General features: G+C 44.4%; 1 protein-coding gene across 4 annotated transcripts in view; it reads left to right on the top strand.

Annotated features, from left to right (window-relative positions):
* The window catches only part of Slc9a6 (solute carrier family 9 member A6), a 73541-nt gene that overhangs the window by 6899 nt on the left and 51388 nt on the right, over positions 1-15254 (top strand). For 2 of the 4 annotated variants that reach the window (XM_027433375.2, XM_027433376.2), the window contains exon 2: positions 4805-5029. In XM_027433375.2, the coding sequence (XP_027289176.1) occupies positions 4861-5029 (169 nt within the window). In that variant the 5' untranslated portion in view covers positions 4805-4860. Of the gene's footprint in view, positions 1-4701; positions 5030-15254 lie in introns of those variants that run through there. The other 2 variants (XM_027433374.2, XM_035449934.1) reach the window with 1 other exon arrangement.

Genomic DNA, 15254 nt, shown 5'->3' with positions numbered 1-15254 from the left:
ATTTTCGTTCGTGTGTGTGTGTGTGTGTGTGTGTGTGTGTGTGTGTGTGTGTGTGCGCGCGCGCGCGCGCGCAGCATGGTTCATGTGTGGAGGCCACAGAACAACTTGCAGGAGTCAGTTTTGTCCTTCTACCATGTGAGTCGGGCTTATTGGCATATATCTTTACCCACCAAATCATTTTTCCGGCCCCAGAATACTTATTTTAGTTAAGTTTTGTGCTAGGTGCTAGTGGTAAAGGACAAAGTAATATCCAATTCCTGCCTTGAAGGTGTTCATAATCTTATAAAATGAATATGATATTTTATCAGGAGAGCTAGGATAGAGATTTGCCCAAGGGGGTAGGAAGAGGAGCCCTGAACTCAGGCTGTGGTTATCCTCGAATATTTGGTGATCTTTAATCTGAATTTTGTCAGCCAAGTAGTAGTTAATTTTGGAAGGAAGGGGTTATAGGCCTCTTTAAGCAGGAGGAACACATGGAAAAGCATAGAGGAGATACATATGAAGCATTCATGGAACTACAAGATGTAATATTTTGTGTTTCAGAATATCTGGGGTAAATTATATCAGGGGAGGACAGACCATAATAGTGAAGAAACAGCCTGGAGCCCCAGTGCTCCAAGGAGTGTGTCCCATGTTGACGGGCTGGAACTAAAGTGGGGGCACTGGAGGATCTGGAGCAAGGTTGTAAATGTAATTGCAAAGTGGAGCTTCAGAAAGTGCTGCCTCATAGGAGTGTGCTGGAATGATTGACAGGGACTAAGGTACAGGTCAAACTTTTCCAACAAAGGGTCACATAACAAATACCTTAGTCTTTGCAGGCCCCATGCCTCTTTCAAAGTTACCCAACTCTGCCCTTGTTACAGAAAAACAGCCATAAAGAGTGAGCAAACAAATGGCAACACTTTTTTTTTTTCAGTACTCCACCATGGATGAACACTGAAATTCGCAATTCTGATTTCTGGTGATTGTCACATCACAAAATAGGAATTTGTTTTTTTTTATTATTTTAAAATGTCAAAAGTGTTCATAGCTTCCAGTCATAAAAGCAGATGACAAGTTTCTTTTGGCCTGTAGGCCATAGTCTGATCTTTGCTAATCCCCACACTAAGGGATGTGATCACAGAAAAGATAGAGAAGCTTTTCAGAAGCTTATCTCTCAAGCAAGAGGAGAAATGGTGCGCTCGCTAGTTTTGGGGAAGCTTGAAGGAAGGGCTGTGTGTCAGAAGATACCAGAACATATTGACAGAGTAGCAGGGGACAGGAAAGGAGTCACCAAAGATGGTGGGGGTGGGGTGGGTGACAATTAGAGTGGCTTCTGGAAGAGGCAAAAAGTACGTGACAGAATGAGCAAGATGGAGGAATAGGTTTTCTAAAGGAGGAGGAAACGCCTTTTACATGTAGCGGAAGGGGAAAGGCTGGGAAGACATGGATGTGATGTTTCAGCAATTGCAGGGTAGGAGCTTCCCGGAATGCTTTGAGTTTCTCAGTGCAAGCAGAGAACTAGAATTCTGAGTTGTCTATCTGATTACTGAAGTCCTTCAAGGGTAGTGGCAGGGTTGAGAAGAAGATTGAAAGCTTATAAACCAGACTCTCAAGTACTCTGGATGTGTAGGAGTGAGCAGGAAGTGGTTAGATGTCGAAAACAAGGAAAGAGAAGGTGACAGCTTCCCATGAAGGGTGGAGGAGTAAGGGCTTTGAACAACAGGAGGAAGCAAAGTGTCAGCTCCTTCAGGCTACATGCTACATGTGTGTGTGTGCATGTACATGAGCACGCGTGGACACCCTTCGGCATATAGGGCACTAAGGTTGTGATAAAGTCAACCGCCTCCACTTGAAACTGCTTCAGAGCAAGTAAATGGAGGGGGTAAGGGACCATGATAGTAGCAAGCGAGGGGGTAGCTGGGAAACCACTGCAGAGAACACACTGACCAGACCTGCCAGGGGCAACAGCAATGAAGAGAAATGGAGCTGGGAATGAGAAGTGGGAATGGGGTGTGTGTGTGTGTGTGTGAGTGTGTGTGTGAGTGTGTGTGTGAGTGTGTGTGTGTGTGTGTGTGTGTGAGTGTGTGTGTGAGTGTGTGTGTGTGTGTGAGTGTGTGTGTGTGTGTGAGTGTGTGTGTGAGTGTGTGTGTGAGTGTGTGTGTGTGTGTGTGTGTGAGTGTGTGTGTGAGTGTGTGTGTGTGTGTGAGTGTGTGTGTGTGTGTGTGAGTGTGTGTGTGAGTGTGTGTGTGTGTGTGTGTGTGTGTGAGTGTGTGTGTGAGTGTGTGTGTGAGTGTGTGTGAGTGTGTGTGTGTGTGTGAGTGTGTGTGTGTGTGTGTGGTGTGTGTGTGTGTGTGTGTGTGTGTGTGAGTGTGTGTGTGAGTGTGTGTGAGTGTGTGTGTGTGTGTGTGAGTGTGTGTGTGTGTGTGTGAGTGTGTGTGTGTGTGTGAGTGTGTGTGTGAGTGTGTGTGTGTGAGTGTGTGTGTGTGTGTGTGAGTGTGTGTGTGAGTGTGTGTGTGTGTGTGTGTGTGTGTGTGAGTGTGTGTGTGTGTGTGAGTGTGTGTGAGTGTGTGTGTGTGTGTGTGTGTGTGTGTGTGTGTGGTGTGTGTGTGAGTGTGTGTGTGTGTGTGAGTGTGTGTGAGTGTGTGTGTGAGTGTGTGTGTGTGTGTGAGTGTGTGTGAGTGTGTGTGTGTGTGAGTGTGTGTGTGTGTGTGTGAGTGTGTGTGTGTGTGTGTGTGTGAGTGTGTGTGTGTGTGTGTGTGTGTGTGTGTGTGTGTGTGTGTGTGGTGTGTGTGTGTGTGTGTGTGTGTGTGAGTGTGTGTGTGTGTAAGTGTGTGTGTGTGTGTGTAAAGTCCATGGTTTGGACTGTCTGGTGGAGTTGTAGCTGTGTAGATTCCTCCTGGAGCCCTGCTTTCTAGAGGTCACAGATGGAGAGAGTATTGAGTTGCTGGGGCCATAGAAACTGGTGGTAGTCTGGGGCCGGGAGAGGTTTGCTCACTGTGGTCAAGGAAACAAGCCTGGGACTTTGTTCTTAAGATCAAGATACTGGTCAGAAAGTGGTTCTGTGCCAAGGCCAAATAGCCTTGGAATGAGTGGCTTTGATCTAAGGAGGTAAGCACTTTGAGGTGTTCTGGGGCATCCAGGGAGATCTGAGGAGAACACAATGAGTAGAGAGCACAGTGGGAGGAAGCCCAGGGCTGCTGCAGGCCTGGCTTTCTAGCCTGTGTAACATGCCCAGCCTGGTATGAACAGGGAAGAGCATTTAGACTGGAGTTGGGAAAGGAGACTGGTGGTCATGAGGTTTCTTGGGAAGACCTACAGCCAATGGGCACTTGGTGGGAAAATTCCCAGCCTGTCAGACAGAACCACCATTCTAGAGCTGTTTTAGTTTTTCTGAAGTTTCACTATCTTGACAGAGCTTAAAGAGTTTGTTAGTGAAAAGGCATTCACACTGGGGCCTCTTGTTGCTGTTGTTGGGCTATATGGTCAGCCCTGAGGTGAAAAGCTTTCAGATGGTATGTTTTATACAAAATGGCAAGGCTGGGTTGACAGTGGTCCTAATGATGTCGTGAGGGCTTTGCGGGAGGATATATATTCACAGGGGAAAGAATATGCTCCTTTACAGGATATGCCCAATATACTCAACAGGTAGAGGCCTGAAGGGCTGGTGATGGGCCGAGGCTTGAGATTTGTAGCTGCTTCACACAGAAGTGAAAGGATAGAGAAAAAGAAGCCCAAACAACTGGGTGATGCTGCAAGTATGGAGACTTTTTGGAGAGGTTCCCAAACACAGCTAAACTATGGAGATGAAGCCTTGTGAGGTCCCGAGGAACACTCAGAAATTACTCAGGAGTGAAGTTGGGGTGAAGATGACAGGTAGGGAGTCAAAGGTGAAAGAACTGGTGACATTTGACTGAAAGTAGCAATCAAAAAGAACAAGAGAGGGAAACAGCCTGCAGCTCCAGAAGACTTCTCCCCAAAGTCAGGGAAGTGCTTCTGAGTGAAGAGAAATGTGAGCACAAACGTGCTTGACTATTCTTTCCAAGGTTGAAGCTATGTGCTCGTTCCTGTTGCAGTAGATATACATCAAGCTTTGACTGCTAAAGAAAAGCCAATTAATTATACAGATACACTCATGTTCCATGCCTTTGTGTGAATTCTTTTATAAACTCTTACACTGTTATTGTCCCCCCCGCAATAATGGCAGAATACGGGGATTCCGATTTAAATTACAGAGCTGGAGATTGAGGCCACTCCCAAGGGACAACTTCTTATCCTGTTAAGACACACTGGGGGACAATATCCAGACGGGTTATGAAGATCAATTCCTCTCCCTTTCCCCGCGGTCAGGATCAAAGTAAAGGGAGCGCCTTCTGCATGTGATTACGTGTTCCTTCAGTGGGAACGAGTGGGTTAGATTCGATGTCTCGGACAGAGCTCAAGCTCTAGGTGCGTCCCTAGGTGGGCAGATGGGCAAAAGGAATGCGGCTGCGAGGGCGGGAGCCGCAGCGGGCCCTTTAAAAGTGGAGGCCGCGCGGGGCGGTGCCTGCACCGCCGGCTCGGCTGCAGCCCCGCCCCTTTCCCGTGAGCCCTCGGGGAGTGGTCCGACCGCGGGCGGGCGGGCGAGCGGGCGAGCGGCGGCGGCGGCTGCGGGGAGGAGAGAAGGAAAGGAGAGGGGCGGGGGTGGGGGGTGGGGGGTGGGTGGGTGGGGTGGGGGGAGACATGGCTGGGGCTCGGCGCGGCTGGCGGCAGGCGCCTGTTCTCCGTGGCGTCGGCCGGCCCCGGGCGCGTCCGCTTCAGCGGCCCCTCTTGTTGCTCTTCGCAGTGAGTGTCTTTGGCTGGGCCGGGGCTTCGGACGGCTCCGGGGGAACGACGAGAGCCATGGACGAGGAGATAGTGTCCGAGAAGCAGGCTGAGGAGAGCCACCGGCAGGACAGCGCCAACCTGCTCATCTTCATCCTGCTGCTCACCCTCACCATTCTGACGATCTGGCTCTTCAAGCACCGCCGGGCCCGCTTCCTGCACGAAACCGGCCTTGCTATGATTTATGGCAAGTGTCTGGGACCCCTGTCCCCTCGCTGGCACTACCCCTTTCCCTTTCCCTTTCTCTGCCTGCCGGCCGCTTCTCCTGCCCTAGTCCTGCTCGGCCTACATTATGCTCTCTGTCTCGTTCCATTTTCCGCCTCCCCTTAAACCGTCCTCCGTTTCTCTGCCTCACCCCCTTTATTTCTGCTACGCCCCCCATTTTTTCCTACCTCGTTCTCAGCTTCGCCTCCCCATTTTCTCTGGCTCTCTGAGCTGCTTTTGCCTCCGACCCCACCCCCTTTTTCTCCAGCACCCCTCTGCCCCTTCTCTGCCTACTAAGCTGGGGACCAGTACGGGTGGGTGTTGAGGATGGGAAAGGGAGTCGGGTGCGGTGGCTGGGATGGGGCTTGGGCCAGGGGGAGGGGAAGACATCCTTGCAATCTATGTGTCTGGGGTGTCAGTTTGTTTAAGGTTCGTTGAAGCTGCAGTAGTAGCTGTGTACTGGCAGCATCTGGCATTCATTTGGAACCGGAGTCGACCTTTCCTCATTACCCAGCTTTTGCTATGTCTCCTTTCCAGATGCAAATGATAACCTTACTCCGGTGGAACCCACGCAAAATAAAAACGTGAAGTAGGCTACAGAAAGCTCAGGACATTTTAAATGTCGTCCTAATTTATTTTATTATACCCGTAGTACCTAGGGTTGACCCTTAAGACTCAAGTGTATGAAAGTAAGGACGAGTCAGAGTTAAGGTTCTTCCAGCAGCATACTGTATGATGGGAACAGTTCAGCCGAATAGTAATTAAGAATCTTCACGGTTATGCCTAGGGGTGATTTGCTGTTGGCATGAAGTTCTTGACCAATTGCTTTGTAAATGATTATGGTTCTTGACTCTGTGTGCTTTCTTTTGAGGTTCTTTTGAGGTTATTTATCTGTGCGTGAGAGGTGCAGATGACACACACACACACACACACACACACACACACAGAGAGAGAGAGAGAGAGAGAGAGAGAGAGAGAGAGAGAGAGAGAGAGAGAGAGAGATCAAACCATGGGTTTACAAGGATTTTGAGCCATGCTCTAGTCTTGTGAGGGGGAAAAGAAGATATTGCTGATGGTCTCCTATCTGCTTAGGAGGGTATGGCTGAAGAGATGAGGGGTGACAAACAATCCTGTCTGTAGTACGTGTGTGAAGATTATCTTCATTTGGTACAGTCTTGAATTGTTAAGGTTTGTTTCTAAGAGTTGAAGATAAGTATATGAAGGTTTGGCACTAAAAGGCATTTTCCCGTGCAGCCCCCACCCCTTCCAGTTAATCCAGACTTCTAGAATGTGCATGCATCTCAAGGTAGTTGTGTGCCTTAAGAAAATGCATGGGCTCAGGCTTGTTTTTCATTTGTAAGGTAATGAATTCTAAGCATGAGGAGTAACCCTGTTTACTCGGATGTCAAAATAGATTTCTTTTCTTTTTTCTTTCTTTTTTGGTTTTTTGAGACAGGGCTTTTCTGTGTTAACTCAGGTCAACTCAGGCTGGCCTCAAACTCACAGAGATCCCCCTGCCTCTGCCTCCCGAGTGTTGGGATTAAAGGCGTGTACTACCGCCGCTGCCACCACCACCACCTGGCCAAAAATTGTATTTCATTTGTAGTAGTGCCTCTTAAGGCTAATTGGTCATGCATTTATCTAATTTCTCTGTGTGACAATGTGTGTGACTTGTTTACCATCTTCAACAAACATTTACTAACTAGTTTATTATTACATAATATGTACAGAATCTATAGACATGTAAAAACCTTTAAGGAGTGGAAAGACAAATCGTAAAAAGCATGAAATGACATATGAACTCTGGTTAAATGCAAAATGAGCCATACACTGTTAAAGAACTCATCACAGATAATCTCTTTCCTATTAAGAGATATGGTTTTACATAGTTGATGGTACAGGGCTTTAGACCAGGGATTGGCATTTTTAAAAGGGCTAGATAATAAAGATTGTTGATTTTAAGGGTCATATGTATTACATTTTAATCTCTCTATTTTTTCTCTTTGCAAACTTAAAAAAATGTAAAAAACAAACAAACAAAAAAGCCTAACAAGAACAACAAAAACTAGGGCCCAGAGAAAAGGATCAATGGGTAAGAGCACTGGCTGCTCTTGCAGTCTAGTCTGGTTCCCAGCTTCCACATTGCAGCTCACAGTCATCTGTAATTCCGGTTCCAGGGGATCTGATGCCCATTTCTGGACTGTGGTCAGTGCACACACAGGCTGCACCAACATCCATGTAAGCAAAGCACACATACACATAAAGTAGAAATAAATATATTTTAAAATTTAAATCTTTAGTTTTTAAAAAATAAATAAAAAACCCTATTCTCAACTCTTGGGCCATGCAAAAACAGAGTGAATTCTGAAGCTGCAAACCCCTTGAGATTCAGCCCCAGATTTGTGTTTCACTGTGCCAATAACTGTGTGATCTTAGCAAGCCCCACTCCTCCTTTACTCTTATCTATGCATTGGGAATATATGATGAGGAGAAAGTGTTTTTAGCATATTACTTGTCTCTAAGTAAATCCTCAATAACTGATAGCTGTGTTATTGTTGCTGTTGCAGCTGCAATCCTCTGATGCTCAGAAAAGTCCTTTTCATTGCTTACTTGTGTAAGACACAAACAGTATTTAAAAATCAAATAGGGGCTTTGAATGGCCTCGAAAATGTTTGTTCGTTGCTATCTGATGTCATTAACTTCCTTTAACTCATGTCTTGAAGCAGGCAAAAATAGGATTGTTGATAGCCTTTCCTAAAGTTTCTAATATGAAAATGAATAGAGTGCCTTGGTAGTAATATTCTATGAAGGAACAATATCAAGGGTATCACTTGAAAAGCATGAGGTGCAAAAGTGTAGGTATGGGAAACAACCCTGGGAATGACTTGCAATCCCATACCTTGTTCCATTTTCTCCCGAGAAATGGGGCCTAAGAGATAAACAGGTTCCTAACTTCCAAATACAACTCCAGACTAAATGGGATTTGGTCAATGTATTTTGAATGTCTAGCAAACTCAAGTTTTCTAATCCTAATTACTGCCATTTACTTCTTCTTATGACTCCTACATTATCATCGCTGTCTCATATATATATATATATATATATGGGGTGGGGTTCAAGACAGGGTTTCTCTGTGGCTTTGGAGCCTGTCCTGTTAACCAGGCTGGTCTCGAACTCACAGAGATCCACCTGCCTCTGATTCCTGAGTGCTGGAATTTAAGGCGTATGCCACCACTGCCCAGCTGCTACTGTATATTTTTAAGATAGCTTACTTTTTAGTTTCATTTCTAGTTGAAAAGAGAATTTTTGTACATCTAAGCTTCAGCCTGATGGCGATCTAATTGTGGTATTGGTTTCAGTGTGTAGCTACTCTCAGAAAAATGTTGTTTGTTTTTTGATTGACTGACAGAGATGGATCTTGCTATGTAGCCCAGGCTGGTCTCAAACTCACTGTAATCTTGCCTCTACCTCCCCACTGCTAGTATGACAGGCTTACATCATCATGCCTATCTCATTTATCTTTGTAAGAAGCAAGGGTAAAAAGCTTAAACCACAGCTGGGTGTGGTGCCATACGCCCATGGTCCCTAAACTCATGAAACAGGCAAGAGTATACCAAGTTGGAGGCCATCCTAGACTGCAGAGTGAGACCATATCTCAAAAAGTTAAACAAACAAAAAAGCAGACTTAAGTCACTTATATGGTCAGTTTCTAGATTATAATATAGGTTAATAATTGCTCTAGGTAAAAACGGATTCTTAGCCACGTGGTGGTGGTGGCTTATGTCTTTAATCCCAGCAGCCAGGAGGAAGAGGCAGGTGGATCTATGAGTTTGAGGCTAGCCTGGTCTATAGAGTGAGTTCCAGGACAGCCAAGGCTACACAGAGAAACCCTTCCCCCCCAAAAAAAAACAAACAAAACCAAAAAACAAACAAAATCCCACTCTTACGCTGTGAAGGTGCACAGTGGACCAGGGTTCAACATTGGGTGGCTTCCTCAGTCACTGTCCACCTTAGTTTTTAAGACAAGGTTTCTCACTGAACCTGGAGGTCATGGCTTTGGCTAGACTAGCTGGCTAGCACATCCATTGGATCTTCCTGTTTCTACCTCAGGGGCATGGGGATTCCCAATTCAGTCTGCTATAACCCAGGTTTTACATGAGTCCTTGGGATCCAAACTCAGATGGGATCCAAACTTACATGGCAAGCACATTGCCAACCGAGCCTTCTCCCCAACCCCTGCAAACACAGCATCAATGCACCCACGTGTTTTGTTCATTGGGCTAGCTTCCCTAAGAAGCTTAAGAGTGAGTCACTGTTAGTAGAAATTGTTGAGGTAGTTAATTAAGTCTGAAAAATGATCACTCATTGCATCTGCTTACAAATAAGAAGCAAATGACAGAAAAATATTTGTTTTGCCTTAGGAAATCTTGTTTAGTTAAATCCTAGGATTAACTGTTGCTCTATCGGTAAACATTTGTTAAATGTCTCTGGTATGTGGCATGTGATGAGGAAGGCAGATAGGTGCCACATTCCCTGTCCCCAAAGTACGTACAAGCTAGTGACTTAATAGCTAGTGTTTATTGAGGATTAAAATGTCTTGCACTCTGTATTATTCACTTTTCCATAGCACCTCATTTAAACCTCATAGCAACTCTGTCATATGGGTACCATTATCTTTCTTTCTTTACAGATGAGAAAATTAGGGCTCAGAGACGTTAAATGATCTGCTTGCTATCGTATGTTTAGTCAGGATTCAAAAAGTCTATCTGGTTTAATAGCCCCATTTTCTTAGCCAGTAAATCACAACAGGTGTCAGTAAAAGCTTTGACTTTCTTTGCTGTCTTGAAATCCAGTTAGCCATTGCCACAGAATTAACAATGTTCTCTTTAAAGTTTTTTTAAAAAATTATATGAGTGTTTTCTCTTCATGTATGTCTGTACACCATATACATGCATCGCCCTCAGAGGCTACAAATGGTGTCAGATTCCCTAGAGCCAGAGTTACAGATGGTTGTGAGCTTACATGTAGGTACTGAGAATCAAACCTTTGTCCTCTGCCTGAGAAGCAAGTGCTCTTAAACTATGGAACACCTCTTCAGCCTTCTCTAACAGCGTTTTTGAAACTAGTTATCAATGTTTTGTTTTGTTTTGTTTTTTGGTTTTTGGTTTTTTGAGACAGGGTTTCTCTGTGTAGCTTTGGAGCCTGTCCTGGCACTCGCTCTGGAGACCAGGCTGGCCTCGAATTCACAAAGATCCGCCTGCCTCTGCCTCCCGAGTACTGGAATTAAAGGCGTGCACCACCAACGCCCGGCTATCAATGTTTTTATGAATGCATGTATGCGTTTGCTAGGAGGCTCTGGGCATTGAAGCCAGGACCTCACTCATGATAGATAAGCATCCTGTCACTGAGCTATATCCTCAACACCCTCTTTGTACTTTTTCTTTTGAGACAGGGCCTCACTGAATAGCCCCAACTAGCCTCACACTTGCTATAATTTTTCCTCTGTCTCTTGAGTGCTAGGACTTCAGGACAAGCGCTTCCTTTAAACTTTATGATTATTATTGATGAGTGTGTATGTTTGCAATATGTATTTGTAAGTGCAACCATGCATATGCCACAGTGCACATTGGAGGTAAGAGGGTAACTTTGTGGAGTCAGTGTTCTAGTGATTGAACTCAGAACGTTAGGCTTGTGTGGCAAACACTTTTAGCAGCTGAAACCTTCTTGCTGTCCCCAAACATTTCTTAAGGTGTAGAAAACGTTTTCAGTTTAGGCTACACTTAATTCTTCAGTGATATTACTTCCATATTTTTGAGCTCCAGGGTTTTCAGGCTCAGTGGGCAGGGAGACTGGGCTGAAATTCCTGAGAAAGCCATGTTGCACGTTCTAGAGAAGCAGACAGTAGCAGGCCAAGTGCCTCTGAGTTCCTTATCCCTGGCAGTGCTTTCAGCACAAGTAGATCATGAATATATGGGAGGGGTAGGTTTCTGTTTTGAGAAAATATCTCTCATCGCCCATCATTAATTTAAAATTTGTAATATCAGTATATTCTGTGCCTCCATATGCGTAGGATGCTAGATGTTTCTGCTTTATCTCCTAGACAAAGCACTCTTTTGTGACTGTCCTCTTTACTGGGAATTGTTTTAATTCCATGATTAGGATTTGACCTTTTACAGAACTTGAATTTAGTTGATCTGTCAACATTTTTTTTCAGAGAAATTCCAGTTTCCATCTGCTGTAATGAAAGGATCTGTCTTGCTTCCAACATAAGTAATTGTTCTCCATGCTGTTGTTTTGTTTTCCAAGGTGTGTGTTTTAAATCTGCCCAAATGCTTGGCTTTGATCAGGGCACCTGATGCTTCAGTGTGGGTTCAGGCATGCAGAGGAACTGGTGGACATTCTTCCTTGCACTGGAAAGAATTTATGCTTCTATTGTTAATATTTATAGTCCTAAAGTGTGATTTTTTAAAATGTGTAAATAGAAAGCAATAGCTTTTACTGAGCCCCTGGTTTGGGGATAGGAGAGGACAAAGCTGTTTCTGTGTCACCTCCACAGAGGGATTGTGTGGATGTAGCCTTTCTTCCCTCGCATATGACGTCTATCAAGGATTGCTGATAGCCAGTCTTGGCATTCTTCCCTGTCTCTCCTTGTCCCTTTCTCCTTCCCCTGTTGCTCTGTCCTTTTCCCTGCTTACTTTCTTTCATCTTATGGGGGTTAGTCTGGACTCAGCATCCTTCTGCCTTATAGGTGTGCTCCACTGCACCCACTGGTTTTTTTGTACAGCTGTTTTTTGTTTATTTGTTTTTTGATTTTCTTTCTTTTTTTTTTGGTGCTGGGATTTAAGCTTACAGCTTTGTACTTGCTACTGTTCTTGAACCAAGGTACACCCTACCAATCCAGGAGGTACAGGGTTTTAAAATGAATCTTTATTTCAGATCTGAACATTGGCCAAAGTATTTTTCAAATGGATATTGTCTGTTCAGCATTTCATTATTGCTGCTAACTTTTTGTTTTGTTTTGTTTTTCGAGACAGGGTTTCTCTGTGTAGCTTTGGAGGCTATCCTGGAACTCGCTCTGGAGACCAGGCTGGTCTCGAACTCACAGAGATCCACCTGCCTCTGCCTCCCGAGTGCTGGGATTAAAGGCGTGCGCCACCAACCCCCGGCTATTGCTGCTCACTTTAAGAAGCACACACGGTGGTTGTGAGTCAACTGTAAAGACCTGGTATCTTTCCCTCCTCCCCTTCCCCTACTGGCTACAGCTCTTACACCCCTATTCCTTTTTATTACTTCATTTTTTCTCGCAATATATTTTGATCATATTTCCATTTCCGTAACTCCCCCCCCCATTCTCCCAACTCCCTACTCACGCAAATTCATGTTCTTTCTCACTCACAACAAGAACAAAAGAAAAATCAAAACAAATCCACAAAAAGCCAGTAAGATAAAAACTAATGAAACACTGCCCCCAGATGGAACATGGAGTCTGTTTTGTGTTAGCCTACTATTCCTGAATAATGGGGCCTGCCCTGGAGTGTGGTTGATATGCCCAGTGACACTCCCTTGGAGAAAACTGACTTTTCCTTTCTCAGCAGGGATCAATTGTAAATAGCTTCTTGGTTGGGATGGGACTTTGTGTCCACCTCTCCTTCCCAGTGCAAGGATTTGTCTGGTATGAACTTGTGGAGGACTTGTGCGTGCTGTCATGGTCTCTGTGCGTAAATTTGAGTATCAATTAATTGTGTATACAAGATACTGTTTTCTTGGAGTCATCTGCCACCTCCAGCTCTTACACTCTTTCTGCTTCCTCTTCTGCAGAGATCTCTGAGCCTGTAGGGGAGAGGTTTGATAGAAATGGCCAATTTAGTGTTCAGGGCGCCAAAGTCTCTTGCTCTCTTCACATTGTCTACTTGTGGATCTCAGTGCTAATTCCCATCTGATGCTGAAGAAACCCTCGCAGAGGGTTGAGTGATACAGCGATCCTCTATACATACCCCCAATTCTGTTTCATTCCTTCCCACTCTGGTCTGGCTTCTTCCCCACTGAAACTGCCCTTAGCAAGGCAGCCCATCCTTCTTTGTCGCTAAGCCCAGAGATTTCCACATCATTGTAGCATTTGATAGTTTTCATCGTTTCCTCAAAAAATGGAAATATCCACTTCTTCCTGAATTCTTAGCCACCACTTATTTCTTCCTACTCCTTTGGCTTTCCTCTTTAGATTCATTTTCAGTTCCTCACTTCCTATTGGCCCCTCAAAGTTAGTTGTTAATGGATCCAACCCAGGACCCATATCTGTCGCCTTCTTCCCATACTTTTGCTCTTAGATGATCATCTCATGCATGTGCCTAACCTTTACTAACTGTGATCATTAAGATGAAGCTGCCCACTTGTGTTCTATACTCCACATACTCAAGAGTACATTTTCCAAGGCACATGAAACTCAGCATATCTGAAACTAAACTTAGCAGGCTGGAGAGATGGCCCAGCAGTTAATAGCCCTTGCTGCTCTTCCAGAGGTCCTTAGTTCCCAACACCCATATTCGGCATCTCACAACTGCTGATTCTGCAGCTCTAGGCCACTTGATGTCTTCCTCTGTCCCCCATGGACACCTGTGCATTTGTGACAGACAGATGCACATATATAAATAAAAGTATTTTAAAAACTAACTTAGACATTGACCCCTTTAAATACATTCTCTCTGTGTGTTCCCACTTCATTAAATGGCCTTGTTTTCCATCTGGATGCCCAGGCCAATATAATCATCTCATTGTCAAGTCCATTAGGGCTCCTCTAGTCTTTCATCATCCTCCCTAGCCTATTCTACTTAGCCACCAAAGCTTTCTAAAACATACTGTCTTCCAACCACCCCCACGTCTGGCATTACTCTCCTAGATGAGGTTCAAAGCTCTTACTGCCTAATGATTGCAGTGTTCACCTAGACATCCATTTAGACCCTCTCAAGTCTAGACCACGCTTTTAAAATAGATCGCTAATGTCAAGCTCACACTTAGGACTCTTGAGTGGTTTCCTTCAGGGCCATGAAGTCTAAACCCCCTTCTACAACAAACCTCTTGTTGTTTATGATTCAGTTCCTGCAGATGTTTCAGACTTCACCTCTTGTCAGCTTATAATGTAACCACACTGAAACACAGTGTGGTTCCCCTATCAGCCATGCTCTGTGTTATTCCTTGAGTGGACATATATTCTACTCTACCACTACCTGTTGATGATATTTAGTTACTTAGGTGGTAAACCTTCTAATGTCCCACTCCCTTAGACTTGGCTAAATATCTCTTTTCTGTATTTAGAACATCTTGTATATATGTATATGTTGCATTACAATTGTTAAAATTGTCTTTTTTTGCTAACTGGAGTGGGAACTCTCTGAAATGGATAATATTTTCATCTGTGAACCCAGGGGATATATCTAGCATAAGTTGGCAATTTATATATTAAATGAATGGGTGACCAGTCAGAATAAAATGCAATTGGAAGGTAAAGTGTAGTCAGCACTGTGACTTGACCTTAATTAAAGTTCCAGAAGTATGGATTCAGTGTGTAGTTGAGGTATATACATATAAAGGAATATTAATTTGCTATACAAATGAAGTTTTGATATATTCTACAACAAAGGTAAATGTTCAAATATTATACTAAGTAAAAGAACCAGACATAAGAGGCCATACATTGTAGGATTCCATCAATACGAAATGTCCACGATAGGCAAATCTATAGAGATGAAAAAGTAGACTTTTGGCTTCCAAGGGATGGAGCTTACAGGACTAGAGAGATAGCTTAGTTATAAACTACTTCCTGTGAAAGCATGAGAACTTGAGTTTGGGTTCCCAGCACCCAAGTAAAAGAAGGCATGGTGGTATGTGTCTTCAAGCACAGCTCTGAGGGAAGGCAGAGATAGCTAGGTCCCTGGAACTCACTGGCCACCTAGTCTAGTGAAAATCAGTGAGGTCTACGCTCAGGCAAAGATCCTGTCTCAAACAATAAGGTGAAGCTTGACTGAAGAAGACACCCAATGTTAACCTTTAGCCTCTACCAAACAGATGTCCACATATGTGCATGCATGTATGTGTGCATATATCTATACACACTCAAATTTTTTTAAAGTTAAAAAGGATAAAAAAAAGCATACCTTTAATCCCAGCACTCGGGAGGCAGAGGCAGGTGGATCTCTGTGAGTTCAACGCCAGCC

This window comes from Cricetulus griseus, chromosome X, assembly GCF_003668045.3.
Source record: "Cricetulus griseus strain 17A/GY chromosome X, alternate assembly CriGri-PICRH-1.0, whole genome shotgun sequence".
Lineage (NCBI taxonomy): Eukaryota > Metazoa > Chordata > Mammalia > Rodentia > Cricetidae > Cricetulus > Cricetulus griseus.
Note: the sequence above shows the minus strand (reverse complement) of the source record. Positions and strands in the feature narration are given on the sequence as shown.